We start from the raw sequence: 17,961 nt of genomic DNA on the forward strand, positions 1-17,961 counted from the left end.
TTTCAAATGTGGAAAGAATATGATATTTTATGATTAAAAATAAAAGGAAAAATATTTTGAAGGATGTGAATTAAGTTTGACATAAAATATATGATATATGATTTTTGGAAATATCGTGAGGAACAAGGCCTCAGAGGGAGCCCAACGATCGTATTTTCATTTTACGTCAGTGCTTAATGCTCGTCCCCATGCGAAATGGTGAGTTAAGAGTGATAAGTCGACCAGAGGATAAAAGGATAGCCACTTTCAAGAATCAAACTTCATCAAAAATGATTAAAAGAATTACGATTTGATGATTTATGATTTATTTATGCTTACAAATTTATTTTAAAGAAAAGTATGATTTTCAATGCATGTGCTTATAAATGTATTAATTGTTATTAATGTTTATATCGTGCTAAGTCATTAGACTCACTAGGTTTGAATGTTGCAGTTGATGATGTTATTGCGGGAAACGCTGACGCTTGAGTGGATCGAGTCTGACAGTACACTCTCGAGGGCCTTTATTTTTCCGCATTAGATTGATAGTTAAAAGATTTTGTTAATGATTTATTAGAGATTTTTACGCTTTATTTTGCAATAGGATGATCATGTTAAAGGTTGGAGTTGGATTTTTTTAATTGAATATTTTGGGATTTTTCTTATTTACTTGAGATTTTAAATGTTAATTATTTTGATTTATGAAAATGTTAAGTGATTTTATGAGTCCTCTACTACTTAAAATACTACTATAATTTTTTTTAAAAAAACTCAATTCCGAATATATACATCTTTAAGCATGCATGCGGTAAAACCTGAAAATCTCATATTTTAAAAATAAAAGTATTCAACTATCAATAAAAACATTGCATTTAAAAATATGACGAACGTCAAACCCTAGACTGTCGAGCAAAATAATTCAAAATCGAATCATGCGAAAATCTTGATAACCATCATCATATAAAATCAAAGCGTATAAAAATATCCAATTCACTCCTATCTCATAAACATGATGTGTGGAAATACGGTCCTCGAGTTCTCGTGCACACATCCAAACTCTGCCTACTCAGTTTTCGGCACCTCCAATCTCCTGATCAATATGCTCACCTGCATCATTCACACCTAATGAGTCTAAAGACTCAACACACTTGTAACGTTACAACGAGTAAGTATACATAACATGCATCAATGAAAACTACTGTAATCAACATACATTTCATGATCTTAAAAGCATAAACATAAACATATCGTATAAAAGCATAACGTGTCAAAACATGTCTCATCATAATCATAATACATGTATACATTTTCTTGATTGATTCAGTTCGTTGGTTGTGACTTTCGTATCAGCTCTATTCGATTGATCCATCTACGTATAACTGTGGCACCCGACAGCGGGGACATCAGCGACAATATTACCCATTCACTGAGTCTTGGCCTTACATATCATCATATACATATACATGTTAGTCACAACAATCTCCCATTCTTCAAAACATGTCTTCATATTCATCATTTATCAAAAGCATGTATATACGTAATTTTCCTTAAAATCAAGCATACAACGTATTTTTCATAAAAAGTCATAAACGTGATAACATAAACATTTAAAACATGTCAAAAAGTGTTTCAGGCGCTGTTAGGACTGCAAATTCGATCAGGGTGCAAAATAACTATTTTGCCCCTGGAAACCCCTAATTGACCATTTTACCCCTGGACCTCAAAATTTCGACCCGAAGCCTACCAAACTCCTTAAAACACCTCAAACATAACATTCTTAGACGTAAAGTCGAGCCCGTTTCAAACTTAAATGATTAGTTTTAAACCTTGGACTGGGTCCTGGTTTTAACTCGAATCAACCTAAAACTTAACCGAATTTTCCCAACTCAAACCATGACTCGAACCTACATGACCAGCCTCTAAACCAATCATTCCAAACCACTTATGACCTACGAACCACGCCCAAATGTTGCTGGAAATTTCCAGAATATTACGAACTTCAACCCTAGTACACTAAACTTGCAAACCTTCAACCCTAGGCCCAACCAGCTCAAACCAGCCTTGGACCTACCCTTCCTAACCAACCTTAGGACCCTCCTGGAACAACCTAACCCAAGCTCACAGCCCCATGCATGCTGCAAGATGCAAACGACCGCTAGCCGCCAACAATGCACCAACCGAGAACATAACAACATTCACTCAATCGGCCTCTTCCCTAACTCCAGCCATGTTTGAGCCATCCTAGGCCACGGATCAGACCCACCAGGGTCTGGTCTAGGACTAGGGACGACCCTTGCACAGCCGGGGCTCCACAACCTCTCGATCTAGTCGCCTAGAAGCTAGGTTTTTCCACCCAAACCGATTGGCCCTAACATAAACCAACCAAGCTTCTACTCCAGCACTCAAATTTCTTCTTTCTCGACATTATCAGCTCCCTAGCAACCCAAGATGGCAGCCCCCTTGCACAAGAATCACAAAAATGTGAGTACGAAACAAGAGAATGCATATTTCGTGTCAAACCTTTGCAAAAACGATGCCATAAGGTAAATAGAAGAGTTCCTCATGCAAATACATATATGTCAGCATACATAGCATGGATGATGAGAAAATAAATGATCCAAAGCAAGGCTTAACGTTTTTGTTTTAAAAAACTTGAAGGTATGAGCGTAGGACTTGCATAGGAGAGACAGGGAAGAATTTTCTTGAAAGCTATGGAGGATTTCGTGACTTGCTGATCGTTTTTGCTTTGACATGGCTGCTGATAGAGGGGAGGGGCGGCTGCTAGGTTTAGTTTTAAGGTTTTCTTAATGATGTAATTAAATCAAAATATAATGCACTAATGACCCTTAATTAAAATTAAAAAGGTTTTGAGCCCATCAAGAATTAAAACTGTGGGGACCCGGACGCTAATTCATTTCTTAATCATCTTTGCGAATAATTAGATCAATTAAATAAACTGGTTCTAATTTTTTTTTTTTAAAATACAAGTGCGGAACATAATAAAATCAATCTGATATAAACATCAACATAAAAGTACAAGTCTTGTACAATTACATTACAGTCAAACTAGGGTTCAACTACTATACATCAAGTGCTGAAACCTATTCTACTTCTGGCTCCGAATCTCCACGCTAATATTGATCTCTCATCCTCTTCTTGACCCTGATCCTGTCCCAGATGTCGGTCGGCCAACTAATCACGGCCTCAACCTTGATGGGATCGACAGAAATACCATCTCCGGATATAATGTGACCCAGAAATACAACATGTCTCAGCCGAAACTCACATTTCGAAAGCTTGGCATATAATTTCTCAGCCCTAAGAGTTCTCAACACAATCCTTAAATGCTCAGCATGATCAGTCATACTCTTTGAATATATCAGAATATCATCGATAAATACAATCACAAAATCATCAAGGTATCTCTGAAATATGCGGTTCATCAAACCCATAAATACAGCTGGAGCATTTGTTAAACCGAACGGCATGACTATAAACTAATAATGGCCGTATCTGGTTCTGAAAGCTAGTCTTCGAAATATTAAAATCGCTGAATCTCAGCTGTTGATATCCAGATCTCAGATCGATCTTGGAATAAATAGAAGAACCCTGCAACTGATCAAATAAATCATCTATATGAGGCAAGGGATATTTGTTCTTTACCGTATCCTTATTCAGTTGCCGGTAGTCAATGCAAAGTCTCATTGAACCGTCCTTCTTTCTCAAAAATAGTACTGGAGCACCCCAAGGAGAAACACTCGGTCTGATGTACCCCTTGTCCAGTAAATCTTCTAACTGATCGTTCATCTCTCTCAATTCTATCGGTGTCATTCTGTACGGAGCTCGAGAAATAGGAACTGTACCTGGTATCAGTTCAATGATGAAGTCTATCTCTCTGACTGGAGGCAAACCCGAAATCTCATCTGGGAAGACATAAGCAAACTCGCATACCACTGGAAAATCTGCCAATGATGGGCTCGATTTCAGTACATCTACTGAATACACAAGGAATCTCTCTGCTCCTTTCTATAATAATCGAGTCATAGATAACGTAGATATCAAAGGAATTCTGGATCTATATCCTTATCGTAAAATTTCTATTCGTCAGCCATATCAGGTCATGAATCTCACAATCTTATGGAACCAATCAACGGTAGCTCTGTACTTGGTCAGCATATCAATACCGATAATACAGTCAAAATCAGACAGCCCAAGTACAATACAATCTAACTCAATCTCATGCCCGTCATACTGTAGCATACAATGTTTAACAGAATTCACTGATATCAAACATTTCCCAAAGGAGAATAAACATATAATACAGCAGATAATGACTCAACAGGCAATTCATTCATCAAAGCAAATCGCTCAGAAATAAATGTATGAGATGCACCCGTATCAATCAATATGTAAGCAGGGTAACCACAAAGAGAACAGTTACCTACAAAAACATCATCCGATGCTTCTGGAACCTGTTCTTCAGTCAAAGAAAATACTCTAGCATGCTCTCTCGCAGGCTGGCTAACTGTCTGGCTTCCTCCTGGCCTCGGCTGTGACTGAGTAGGTGTGGGCTGGAATGAGTGAACAGCAGATGATCGTCTATCAGGCTGTGCCACTGATCCAGATGATTCGGCTCCCTGAGATCTTTGGGAACTTCTCTGTGGACAAACTCTAGCAAAATGTCCTGGCTGTCGGCCGATGTTGCAACTACCAAACACACCTCGGCAAAATTCTGTAGGATGTCTTCCTCCACAAGTTCCGCAATAAACTCTTATATAACTCTGGGTCTGACTAGTCTGTCGTGAGCCACTGGAACTAGATGAACTACTTCCAGACCTCTTAAACTGTTTCTTTCGGATTTTCAGATTATCTTTCTTCCCACTGCTACTACTGTCACTATCAAATCTAGGAGGGGGTTAATGGAACCGAACTAGAGGTTGTTGTTGTTCCTGTGGTTCTATAGGCATCTCTGTCACATCCATCAGATTAGTTGAGATACTACCATGTTCTGGGATTCTTCGAGGAGGCATATCTGATTATCAAAAGGGTTAGCAATCAAATCTGACAAATCTGTCTCAGTCCCTGTTTTGATTAATACCTTTCTTTCGTCGGGTTTCGGCTTTGTTCTGTCTTTGAAATCTTCAATACCAATCTGGTATAACATATTCGAAGAATACAATATCAACATATACCCCAGCCAATACCAGATATAATCAGAACTCAATCTAATTCTGTTTCGACGGATAACATTGCAATCTTGAAATATCGTAATACAAAATCAGTATATACCAATCCCAATAACTTATAATCAATCGACAAACATAATCTGATACCAAATCTATATAATCTCAATCAAAACAAATCTGATAATCATAAAAATTTCATACGGTAACTGTTCTTCAATCCGGTTTTGATTATACGATGTCTAATATATCAAGAACACCATATATTAATCATATCTGATTCCATCAATATCATATTTTCAAAATATATCAAAACATAAGAAAACTTACGTAGTGTGAAGCCTGTAACAAGAGGAGCACGGTACTGAACTCGGATTCAAAATCGGACGGGCGAATCTTTCGCAAATCAAATTTAGTATTTGAAGAACTTCAACTTCCCTGGAGCTATCTCGATTTTCTATTTCTGCTGTTCTGAATGCTAAGGACTTTGTTATATATACAAATGCATGGCAAGAAAACGTGGCTCATTTCTTTGAGCAGCACGTCTCGCGCATATGCGCGACCCTCCTCTACGCATAAGCGCGAGACTTTCTGTCTCGGCACTTGTCTTCTCGGCAGCTCGTGCATATGCGCGCACCACCTCCGCGCACGTGCACGACATTCTCTGGACTCGGCATTATCAAGTGCACCTGCTCGCGCATATGCGCGCACTCTCTTCGCGCATATGCGCGAGGTTCTCTGCCCATCTCGCGCATATGCGCAGCTCGTGTGGCGCATATGCGCGAGACCTTCTGTCCTCGCACATATGATATCAAATGCCAACTCAAATCTTGCTTCGGAATGGTCCTTCATAATCATATCAATTAATAATCAACAATCTCGGATTAACCAGATAAAATTCTCGGGCATTACAAAAACAAACCCATCAAACCCATTAAACAAACCCATCAAACCCAATAACACTCCCGAAAAATATTTCATTCACATACGTTTAGAAAATATTGCCCGAACCCTCGAAAAGTCTCATGTCTCGCTAAATTTTGCGTACGATTAAAAATATGACCCGGCGAGTAAAAATACCCACCAATGCCGAAATTTTGAAATCCTCCCTAAACTACACCTCATTTTAAATAATTAAAATTAATTATTTAATAAAAATATTTTTCCTGATTATCTCCGGTCTCCGTTACTCGTTCGAACGCGAAATACAACTTTAAATCCTAATGCATGAAACTTTAATAACCCATGAATTAAAACACATATTTTAATGCAATAAACATGTATTTAATTCATTAAAACAATTTAATAAAACACATAAGGAATTTGGTAACTTGCATGCATGTGGTTCACATGGACCTTAAAATTTTCAGGACGTTACAACCTATCCCCCTTAAATTGAATTTCGTCCTCGAAATTCACTTATCCTCGATAATAAAAAATTTAGACTCTTAATTCTAGTATCCCAATAATCCACTCTTCCACTGTTCCAAATTTCATTAAAATAAGTGTTAAGATGTCCTTATGTCTCCTCAATCCTAATTAAATTTCCTACCAAAATTATCATTTGCGAAATCACAACTAAAAACGGCATATGACGACTTAGTTATATTTTACTATGACCTCGAATTTGACCGTTGTCTCAAATCCTCATATTAGAAATGGATGTCAAAACTTATCGCGCTTTACTTTGGTTATACAATATCCAAAATGTTCATCCACCTATTACATTATCTGTTAGAGTTAATTTAATTGTGGTGATGAGAGTCAAAACTAGTAGGTCGCGATAGCTATAATCAGAAGACAATATAAAAGCAGATGCTCTCGTATCGCATTAACAAAAGCAGTACTCTTCCAGTACTTAAACGGCTTAGAAAATAAGAATCAACACTTAGCTTTAAAAGCAGAACTTAGCTTAAGCAGTAGTAACTTGACGTCTTTACATGATCGTTACAATCTTAAATGTTACCGTTACTTTACCTAGTACTAGCATTAATTGCACCATTAATGTGTACAAAGACATTTAACGCTCCTTACCGATTTTGGTATTAAACAAGACTGCTTACTCTGAAGCTTTCTGCAGGACCTTTTTTTAGGTATTAAAGCTGACTCTACTCAGGAGCATCAGAAGCTGTTTTTGATTATAGACGTTGTACTCAAAGTTTTCTATAAATATAGAGGTCAATCCTTTATAGAAAACAACATTATTATCATTATCAACGCAAAGATTATTCCAACGTGAGTTTTGAGCTATCATCAACTACTTATCTTCAAGCTTAACATACAGAAAAGCAGCACACGCTTTATAATCTATATCCGATCTTCTGAGATCATTTTTTGCTGCTGCTGTTTCATAAATCTCTTCAAGCTAAACACTTTACTATATTATTGAGAAGAGTTTGTAATCCGGAAAAGAGCCTTTTCCAAAACTTTGTTGTATACGTCTTACCGAGTTGTGTAACTAAGAGTTTCAGTAGGCTGAGGGTAAGCCCTACTGAAGTAGGTGTGTACAAGTGTTGTACTATAATATCCAAAGTTTTTTAGTAATACTTTCTGGAAACAAAAGAATGAGAGACGTAGAAGATTTTATCTTCGAACTTCCAGAAACAACCATTGTTCAACTGCCTACTTTTTTATTATTTCTCATCGTACTCCATTGTATCGTTTCCGCACTTATTATTGTGATCTACTGGATTTGCATTCGAACAAGACCAATATAATCTCTAACAGGATTCTAGCACCCTTTGCAAAATCGTCCAACAAAGGAAAGAATTTATTCACCCCCCCTCAAAACTCCTTATCGATCCCCAACATTATCATTTATGCAGTTCGACTTGAGAAACTTTAGCACCAAAATTTACTGACCGACTTCTATCCACGGTAATACTCTTAAAATTGAATCCTTATCTCAACCCCGTAATAATATTAGCCTAAGATCCTTAAATCAAATCTTTATATTATGACACCAAATTTACATAACTTAAATATTTACAAGTACATCACAAATATTAAATTGTTGCAAATTTTAAACCTTGAGTAACGTTAATCCATAAAACCCAAATATATAATATTGATCTTCTACTTATATAATAAAGCCCTTTTAGCCTCAATTACATGCTTAAACTATTTCCTTCCCAATTACAATATAGTTTAGGCCTAAGACCTTTGGACCTTCCTCATTGCAACAAAAGTCACATTCTTATGTTTCCTTAATTAATACTAGCGTATAAAACTTTATGTTATCCCATGTTAGCATTAGACTAAATCTAATAATTCAATTTCACTTAAAATTCGTATAATTCTAAAATCCCTCTATCAAGATTTTGGATTTTTTAATCGATAAAAATATTAATATTCGTTCATTGGTAACCTATGTTGAACACAACTAATTCCTTTTGGTTTTTATTTCGCCCAAAATTTTCATATGAATACATATCTCATAAACTTGAAATTCAAGCTTACGCAACCCAAATAGTATTAGATAACATAATTCCAACACACATATTCACTTATTCACAAGTTTCTTAATAACTTTCTAAAAGTTCCTCAAGACAAGGTGTCTAACTCACTTTTTACTTGCTTCTATCAAATAACCTAACCCTCATTTATGCCGAACTTTCTAGAAAAATGTAACCCTAGCAAAGGTATAATTTCAACTCTTAAAATCATGATTAAAATTTATGCTACAACAAACCTTAAGTTACCAAAAATAGGTTAACTTAATGTTTAATCTTATAACTTTACTAATTGATCATATTTACCTCAAATTATTATCATTCTAAATTCTTAATTTGCCACAGTATTATTTCACTAACGCTTTAAATTTTCCAGCCCAATATTGATTCATCCTACAATATCCTTGATTACCAATCCTTACAACATTATAACCCAGTTATCTCAAGATTCTAAATATCTCTTGAAGCCTAAATCATCGAAAATTCATATCACTTAAACTATTCCATTCTCACTTATTGCTAAACTAGTTCTCAAATTTCTTAACAATTGCAAAATAAATTCCAAATTTCATCAAAAATTATCCAATTGGCCCTAAATTTCAAAAATTCCACAATTACCCATAAGTTTTTGACGTTCCCAATACCATTTTATAGGTTTTCCGTAACATAAAGTTAAGTTATCTTAAGCTTATTAATCCACGATCAATTCTTATAACCAATCTTATGTTTCCATCAATTCCCTAAAATCCCAAATTATACAATTTCCTAGTTCTAAAGATCGTCGTAGTCTTTGAATCATTATTCCTTATATGAAATCCTCAAAATTTATCTCAACTAGTAACCACGAATCATCAGTATTTTCTTCAAAAAATCTACATGACCCAAAAGCATTCCTAATCTTCGAGATTAACTTATGACCCATAACCAGAACGTAATTTACCAAAAATATAGTCAAATCATTTTCAACCTCTTCTAATGCCCAATATTCGAATTCCAAAAGTAAGCAACATGCAATCCAATCTAGTTTTCAAAACATATACTCTTCAAATCGTAAAAACAGCTAGACATGTTACTGAAAATCGCTGAAAACATGTAAACATTCAGGTGATAGCATTAAATCATTTAAAACATTTAAAATCATACAACCTTACATACTTGAGACTTGAAGATTGAGCTGCAGAAGCTGGCGGTGGCACAACCCTATACAAGACTCTTGCTCTAATACCAACTGTAACGCCCCAAATTTGACGACTGTCCTCACTGTACTAAGACGAGTCTTTCCAACGTGCTTATGTCCTCACTCACACGCACCCTAGGAAACTTCCCAAGAGGTCACCCATCCCAGAATTGCCTCAAGTCAAACACGTTTAACCTCGGAGTTCTTATGTGATGAGCTATCGAAAATAAGATGCACCTCTTGATATTAGTAGTACAAATCAAATCTTTTAAGCCCTCCTCAACTGCACAGTCTCACACCTGAACAATTTTGGAATTTCTCTCCTTCCGGTGTAAGACCGGTTAATTCATGTTCCCTTTGCCTAGAAGCCTGCCAGGAGCCACTCATTGTTTTTGCAACCTCATGGCACCGGCGATCACCCCCCGCCCTCTTCGGCCTCGGGCCTCACATTCCCACCAGCGCTTACGCTTGGTTTGTCCCCGAACCACTCTGTACTAGGAGAGGTCGGCTCTGATACCAACTAAAACGTCTACTACTTAAAATACTACTAGATTTTTTTAAACTCATTTTCGAAATATAAATATTTAAGCATGCATGCGAAAAAAGTTGAAAATTTTATATTTTAAAAATAAAAGTAATCAACTATCAGTAAAAACACTGCAGTTAAAAATATGACGAACGTCAAACCCCAGACTGTTGAGCAAAATAATTCAAAAGTTAAGCATGAAAAAATCTTAACAACCATCATCATATAAAATGAAAGCGTATTAAAATATCCAATTCACTCCTATCTCATAAAAATGATGTGCGGAAAATAAGGTCCACGGGTTCGCGTATGCACATCCAAACTCTGCCTACTCAGTCTTCGGCACCTCCAATCTCCTGATCAATATGCTCACCTGCATCATTCATATCTAGTGAGACTAAAGACTGAACACACCTGTAACGTTACAACGATTACATATATATAACATGCAACAATGAAAAGTACTGTAATCAACATACATTTCATGATCTTAAAACGTAAACGCAAACATACCGTATATAAGCATAACGTGTCAAAACATATCTCATCATAATCATCATATACATATACATTTTCTTGATTGAATTCAGTTCGTTATTTGTGACTTTCGTTTCAGCTCTATTCGATGGATCCATCTACATATAACCATGGTACCCGGCGACGGGGACATCAACGACAGTATTACCTATCCACTGAGCCTTGGCCTTACATATCATCGTATACATATACATGTTAGTCACAACCAACTTTCTTCCTTCAAAACATGTCTTCATATTCATCACTTTTCAAAATCATGCTTATACGTAATTTTCCTTAAAATCAAGTATGCAACGTATTTTTTATAAAAAGTCATAAACGTGATAAAATAAACATTTAAAACATCTCCAAATGTTTTTAGGGCATTGCCAGAACTGCTAACGCGAGCCGGGGGAAAAATGAGAATTTTTCCCCTGGAAACCCTAATTGACGGCCATTTTACTCCTGACTTCAAAATTTTGATCCGAAACCTACCAAACTCCTATAAATAATCATTTCTAAGACGTAAAATCGAGCTCGTTTCGAAATGAATCGTTTCAAAAGTTAAAATGATTTGTTTTAAAACTTGAACCGAGGTCCCGGTTTTAACTCGAATCAATCCGAAACTCAACCGAATTTTTCCCAACTCGAACCATGACTCGAACCTACATGAACAGCCTCTAAACCACTCGTTCTAAACCATTTATGACCTACGAACCACGCCAAAAGGTTGCTGGAAATTTCCAGCGTGTTACAAACTACTTGAAAACCTTCGACCCTAGGCCCTACCAGCTCGAATCAGCCTTGGACCAACCCTTCCTATCCCATCTTAAGACCCTCCTAGACCGACCTAACCCAAGTTCACAGCCCCATGCATGCTGCAAGACGCAAACGACTGCTAGCCACCAACAATTCACCAACCGACAAAAACCCTAGAACCATTCACTCAATCGGCCTCTTCCCTAATTCCAACCATGTTCGAGCCATCCTAGGCCATGGCTCAGACCCACCAGTGTCTGGCCACAACCTCTCGATCTAGTCACCTAGCCGCTAGGTATTTCCACCCCAACCAATCGGCCCTCACCTAAACCAATCAAGCTTCGACTCCAGCACTCAAACCTATTCCTTCTCAACATTATAAGCTCCGTAGCAACCTTATACGGCAGCCCCTTGCAAAAGAATCACAAAAACGAGAGTATGAAACAAGAGAATGCATATTTCGTGTCAAACCTTTGTAAAAATGATGCAACAAGTTAAATCGAAGAGTTCCTTATGAAAACTCATATATATCAGCATACATAGCATGGATGATGAGAAAAAGAATGATACAAGGCATGCCTTAACGTTTTGTTCCCAAAACCTCGAAGGTATGCGCGTAGAACTTGCAGCGGAGAGGCGGGGAAGAATTTTCTTGAAAGCTATGGAGGATTTTGTGAGTTACTACGGGTTTTTGCTTCGACATGGCTGCTGATGGAGGGGAGGGGTGGCTGCAAGGTTTAGTTTAGGTTTAGGGTCTGCTTAATGATGTAATTAAATAAAAATATAATGCACTAATGGGCCCTTAATTAAAATTAAAATGGTTAACAGGTTTTTGATCCCATTAAGAATTAAAAAAAATCCATCAAACCCAATAACACTTCGAAAAATGTTTCGTTTAGCTACGTTTTAGAGAATATGGCCCGAACCCTCAAAAAGTCTCTCGTCTAGCTAAATTTTGCGTATCGATTAAAAATATGACCCGACGAGTAAAAATACCCACCAAGGACCAAATTTCGAAATCCTCCCTAAATCACACCTCATTTTAAATAATTAAAATTATAAAAATATTTTTCCTGATTATTCCTTGTCTCTGTTACTCGTTCGAACGGGAAATGCAAGTTATAATCCTAATGCATGAAACTTTAATAACACGTGAATTAAAACACATATTTATATAATAAACATGCATTTACAAAATTTAATAAAATACATAAGGAATTTGGTAACTTGCATGCATGTGGTTCACGTGGACCTTCAAATTTTATGGACGTTACATTTTATTTATTAATTTTCGAAATAATGTTTATTAAAAAAAATTTAATAGAGGGCGTTTCAGTTGGTATCATCGGGAAGGTTTTTCCCTAAAGGGTTGTGTTACTGCCACTCCGAGAAGCTCAAGAAGTCACACCTCACATCTCTGACTTTTTACTGCTTTAAAATTTTATATACTGGAATTTTAAATGCTTTTATGCTAAAGAGATTTGAAGGTTTAGAATTTTTCTAAATTAAATGAATTTTTGTCACATGGATTGGAAGGTGTGTATCGTTATGCCATCGAGACGTGAGGAGAATTTGGTTTTTGTGTATCTCGAATTTTGCACTACCTAAGATTAAGTTATGGCGAATTGAACTTGGGGATTTGGGACTGCTTGTTTTGAATTCTACATTGTGTAGGAAGTAGATTCCGGACTTGATATTATGAGTTGAATTTTTAGGAATCAAGATCTTAGGGACGGGATTAGAATAATTTGAGAGAATTAATTGCAAGTTTTTGGAAATGTTGAGGGTAATTTTGCTATAACTCGAAAATCTAGAGGGCTCAGTGTATGAATCTGAAAACTTGGAGGGCTAAAATGCGAAAATTTTGGTGCTAAATTGGAGCATACGATTATTTTTGGGTCTTGATTGCTAATTTTAGGAGAACTGTGGGGTCATTTAGCAACTTTCAAAATCTATATGAGCTGTTTTGCATTAAATTAATATTTCGAGGAGCTAAGAATGCGATAAGTTAGGCTTAATCGAATAATCCGAGAACTTTGGGATTTAGGTTGCAATTTACTGAAAAATAAAAGGGTCTATTTGAATGTAGTCAGCAAGTAAAATACAAAATAAGGGTTACATAAGAAATTGCGATTGAGGAAATTAGACAGATATTTAAGCATGAGGATGTCCTAGGAGGAATAAGAAATATGAGTATTAGCAATTTTGATGAGAATGTAAGATTCGTCGAATTAATAATCTTTGTGTATCATAGCTGAAAGGAATATTTTATTCCTTTATTATTTTGCTAAATTGATATTATCAATTTATGATTTTGCCTTTCTAGATTATCAAATATTGCTTGATTTAATTTAAATGATAATATCTTGGTTTACTTATTTGTAGATTATGAGATCTTGCTTGATTTAATTCTAGATGATAATAACTTGATTGATTTATATCTAGATATTATATGATTTGTTTTTAATATGATTTATATCTCCAAGATATTCTATCCATGTTTAAAAGAGTGTTATCCCTAATGAAAATATGTTTTCCATATTTTGTAGGACTCTTCTATTGAATAACTTTTAGGTCAAGCCATCTATTTAAATATGAGAAGTCTTGCAGCCGTACAGTGGGGTTTTAGAGAGTGCTTTTAGAGAGAGATAAAAAAGGCTTTAGAGTGAGAAGAGGCTTTTGGTGAGAGAGGCATTTCAGTGTGTTGGACAGTGTGCTTTTCACAGTAGAAAAATCAGAAGAGTCCAACATTTATTTGTTATACAGTTTTTTGTGTGATCGGTTGATCACTTTACAGCGTAGGAGAGCTGCTGGATTTCTCTGAACACACACAGAGTTCAGATATTGAAGATTTTCGTGTTGAAGATTTTGTGTGATTGATTCGCATATACAGTGTTGCCGATTGGTGTTGCCAACACTCAAGAACAACATTGACGCAGAGTGTTGATCGAAGAGTGGTTTCGTTTGGTTTAAGCAACAAACTTTTTTATTAATGCATCTAGTTTTTATGTGGTTTGTTTTGATGCATTTTTAATCCTTGGAGTGTCAAGGAATTTGGTTTTGTTTTCTCACTAGTATTGTTTGGTGTAAACGATTTACATAATTTTTCTAGTGAATTTTTTGCCATGAGGCATCGCACAAGTATTCGTATTTGTGCATAATTTAAATCTAGTGTTATTTTATTAAAGTTATATTTGTGTGTTAAATACTTAACTTCCGCTGCCGTATTGCGTACAGTGTTGACAACACCGGACACAACACTAACTTCTGATACACACATTATAATGTTTTATATTTATTTCCTGTACAACAATTCCTTACAAGTGGTATCAGAGCCAACGCTTGATACACTAAGTGATTGATTCTGGTTTATTTTTGTTTTTGTTTGCAGGAAATTTTACAGAATCTCAATGGACGTTATGTCTACAAACACTGCTGTTTTGAAGGAAAAATGCTGGCTGCAAGTCAACCCGCACGGTGTTGCAACACCAGGCCGCAACACCACTTCAAAATCTTTGTGTCTCAATGCTAAATCTCACAATGACATAGGTAATCATGAAATCCAGGATACTGATTCTGATGAACTCACATTTGAATGTGTGCAGGCTATGTATGAGGAGCTATATGAAGATTGGATAAAAAGAAATAAAATAAATTTGATCCTCACCAAGGAGAATACTGATCTGAAAGAATCTGTGTCTCGACTTGAAGTTGTGCTTAGCAAGAAGGATCTTGAATTGTGCAAAGTCAAGGAGGAGCTTGAGAAGGCCTCAAAGACTCTTGCAAAATTCAACTCAAGTTCGTCAAAACTTGACTCAATGCTAACTATGGGAAAGGACAACATAACTGATCTTGGATATGTTGAAAGCACATATGAACATGGTGAAACTTCCAATTCTAAATCAAAATCAACCATGTTTGTAAAGGCAAGCGAAGACTGCTCTGTCCCCTTAACAGTGAAACCTCCCATGAAGACTCTGTCAATCTCAAAGCAAGCCTCGGAACAAATGCTGAAACAAAACAGAGCTTCCTCTTCTCATTTGAAAGTTGATCCTCCAGTGAAGATATCACAAATCAAGAAACCAGTGTCAACTTCCAAACCAAAGCAAAGAAAGCGACATTTTATCTGCCACTACTGCTATAAGCCTGGGCACATCAGACCTTTCTGCTACAAACTAAGAGACGACTACCTGAATTGGAAATTAAATCGGGTGTTGCCCACAGTGTTGTCCAACACCAGGCGCAACACCGCAGTCAAGAAATCTTCCACAAGGAAAGTTTGGGTACCTAAAACTGTTATTCGATGCAATATCATTTATACTTCTTTAAAAACTAACATTGCAGGTGCATGGTACTTTGACAGTGGGTGCTTACACCACATGACAGGATCTAAAGAACGCCTCACGGATTATGTTGAAGTAAAAAGTGGGTGTGTAACTTATGGTGGTGGTTCCAAAGGAAGAATTGTAGGCAAAGGAACCCTGAATGTTGATGGGCTTCCTGAACTTCATAATGTTCTACATGTTGAAGGACTTAACTCAAACTTAATAAGCATAAGTCAACTTTGTGATGATGATTTACATGTTAAGTTCAATAAAAATAATTGTGAAGTTTTTAATGATGCCAATGTTTGTGTAATGTCAGGTACTCGTTCAGCTGACAATTGTTATCAATTGGGAGAAGGTGATGGTTGCCGAAGTGCCAAGGTGAGTGATTTAGACATATGGCATCAAAAACTGAGACACGTGAGTATCAATACCTTGAAGAATCTGCGTAAGTTTGATGCTGTGAGAGGTATGCCCAATTTAAATTTAGGTGTTGTGTATGTCTGTGGTCCATGCCAGAAAAGTAAACAAACCCGTGTTGCGCACCCTGTGTTGCAACACTTTGGGACAACACAGTGCCTTGAACTTTTGCATATGGATATACTGGGTCCAATGGATGTTGAGAGCTTGGGTGGTAAGAAATATTCGTTTGTTTGTGTTGATGATTTTTCGCATTTTACTTGGGTAAGTTTTCTTAGAGAAAAATCTGATACATTTGATGCTTTTAAGAAGTTGCATGCTAGGATAACAAATCTGTTTGATATGAGGGTGGTTAAAATAAGAACCGATCATGGTGAGGAGTTCGAAAATTCTCATTTTGTTTCTTTATGTCATAAGAAAGGTATCAGTCATGAATATTCATCTCCGAAGACCCCTCAAAAAATCGGCATAGCTGAAAGGAAAAATCGAACCCTCCTAGAAATGGCTCGGGTCATGCTTAGTTCTAAGAATGTGTCAAAATGTTTTTGGGCCGAAGCTTTAAATACGGCATGTCACATTTCCAACCGTGTTTATTTAAGGAATGGTTCTACAATGACCTCATATGAGATTATCATGGGAAGAAAACCAAACCTTAAATATTTTCATATTTTTGGATGTGTAGGTTATGTGTTGAATGATAGAGATCATCTAGCTAAATTTGATTCAAAAAGTGTTAAATGTCTCTTTCTTGGATACTCTACTAATGGCCGTGCTTATCGTGTATTTAATCTGAGAACTAAGACTACAATGGAATCAATTAACTGTTGTGTTTGATGATCTTGCAGATCTAACAGTTAAAACACCGGAGGCTGATGTAGAAGAATGGCTGGATATAAGTGAGGCACTGACCAGAAACAGTGTTGAGTCCGGTGTTGAGACCAGTGAGGCAACACCAAGCACAACACTGCCTCTGAACCGAACAGAAACTGTGGATAATGACAACAATGATAATGATGATGTGGTGATTAATTGTGAAAGAGAAATTCCCAGCAAGATTCAGAAGAATCATCCATCATCACAAATCATTGGTGAATTACATGATGGTGTGCAAACAAGAAACAAAGAAAAGGTGGACTACCGCAAAATGATTGGTTTAATCTGCATGAGCTCCACGTTTTCCCAGTCAACCTAAGGGATTTGAAGATCCTCACCACGTGGATCATGTCTACAAATTGAAGAAGGCCTTGTATGGACTGAAACAGGCTCCACGGGCATGGTACGGTAGGTTAGCTGACAGTCTGATAAACTTGAGCTTCAAACGAGGTGAGATTGACAAAACTCTTTTCATTCAAAAACTGAAATGTGATATTTTGATCTATCAAGTGTATGTAGATGATATTATTTTCAGTGCTTCATCTCAAATGCTTGTGAATAACTCTGTGGATTGCATGTCATCACAATTCGAAATGAGCATGGTAGGAAAACTAACTTTCTTTCTTGGATTGCAAGTTAAGCAATTGCATGATGGTATATTGTGACAACTCAAGTGTTATAGACATTTCTAAGAATCCTGTTCAACACTCTCGAACAAAACACATAGACATAAGACGTCACTTTATTCGAG

General features: G+C 36.5%; 1 protein-coding gene across 1 annotated transcript; it reads left to right on the plus strand.

Moving 5' to 3' along the window:
* Positions 1 to 2,427: 2,427 nt before the first annotated feature.
* On the plus strand, positions 2,428 to 17,529 carry LOC140831472 (uncharacterized). The gene is made up of 3 exons (XM_073195226.1): positions 2,428 to 2,522; positions 14,984 to 16,551; positions 17,183 to 17,529. Exons 1-3 carry the CDS (start codon positions 2,428 to 2,430, stop codon positions 17,527 to 17,529), a joined length of 2,010 nt encoding a protein of 669 aa, XP_073051327.1.
* The last annotated feature ends 432 nt before the right edge of the window (positions 17,530 to 17,961 follow it).

Source organism: Primulina eburnea, chromosome 5 (assembly GCF_022965805.1).
Source record: "Primulina eburnea isolate SZY01 chromosome 5, ASM2296580v1, whole genome shotgun sequence".
In the NCBI taxonomy this organism is placed as follows: domain Eukaryota; kingdom Viridiplantae; phylum Streptophyta; class Magnoliopsida; order Lamiales; family Gesneriaceae; genus Primulina; species Primulina eburnea.

What these genes read in the sequence shown, in the direction of transcription:
- LOC140831472 (XM_073195226.1), top strand. Translation starts at nt 2,428, where the DNA reads ATGGCAGCCCCCTTGCACAAGAATCACAAAAATGTGAGTACGAAACAA. An exon ending in TGCAAAAACGATGCCATAAG is followed by an intron (nt 2,523 to 14,983) that starts GTAAATAGAAGA and finishes TTTTGTTTGCAG; the next exon opens with GAAATTTTACAGAATCTCAA. An exon ending in GGATGTTGAGAGCTTGGGTG is followed by an intron (nt 16,552 to 17,182) that starts GTAAGAAATATT and finishes ATGATCTTGCAG; the next exon opens with ATCTAACAGTTAAAACACCG.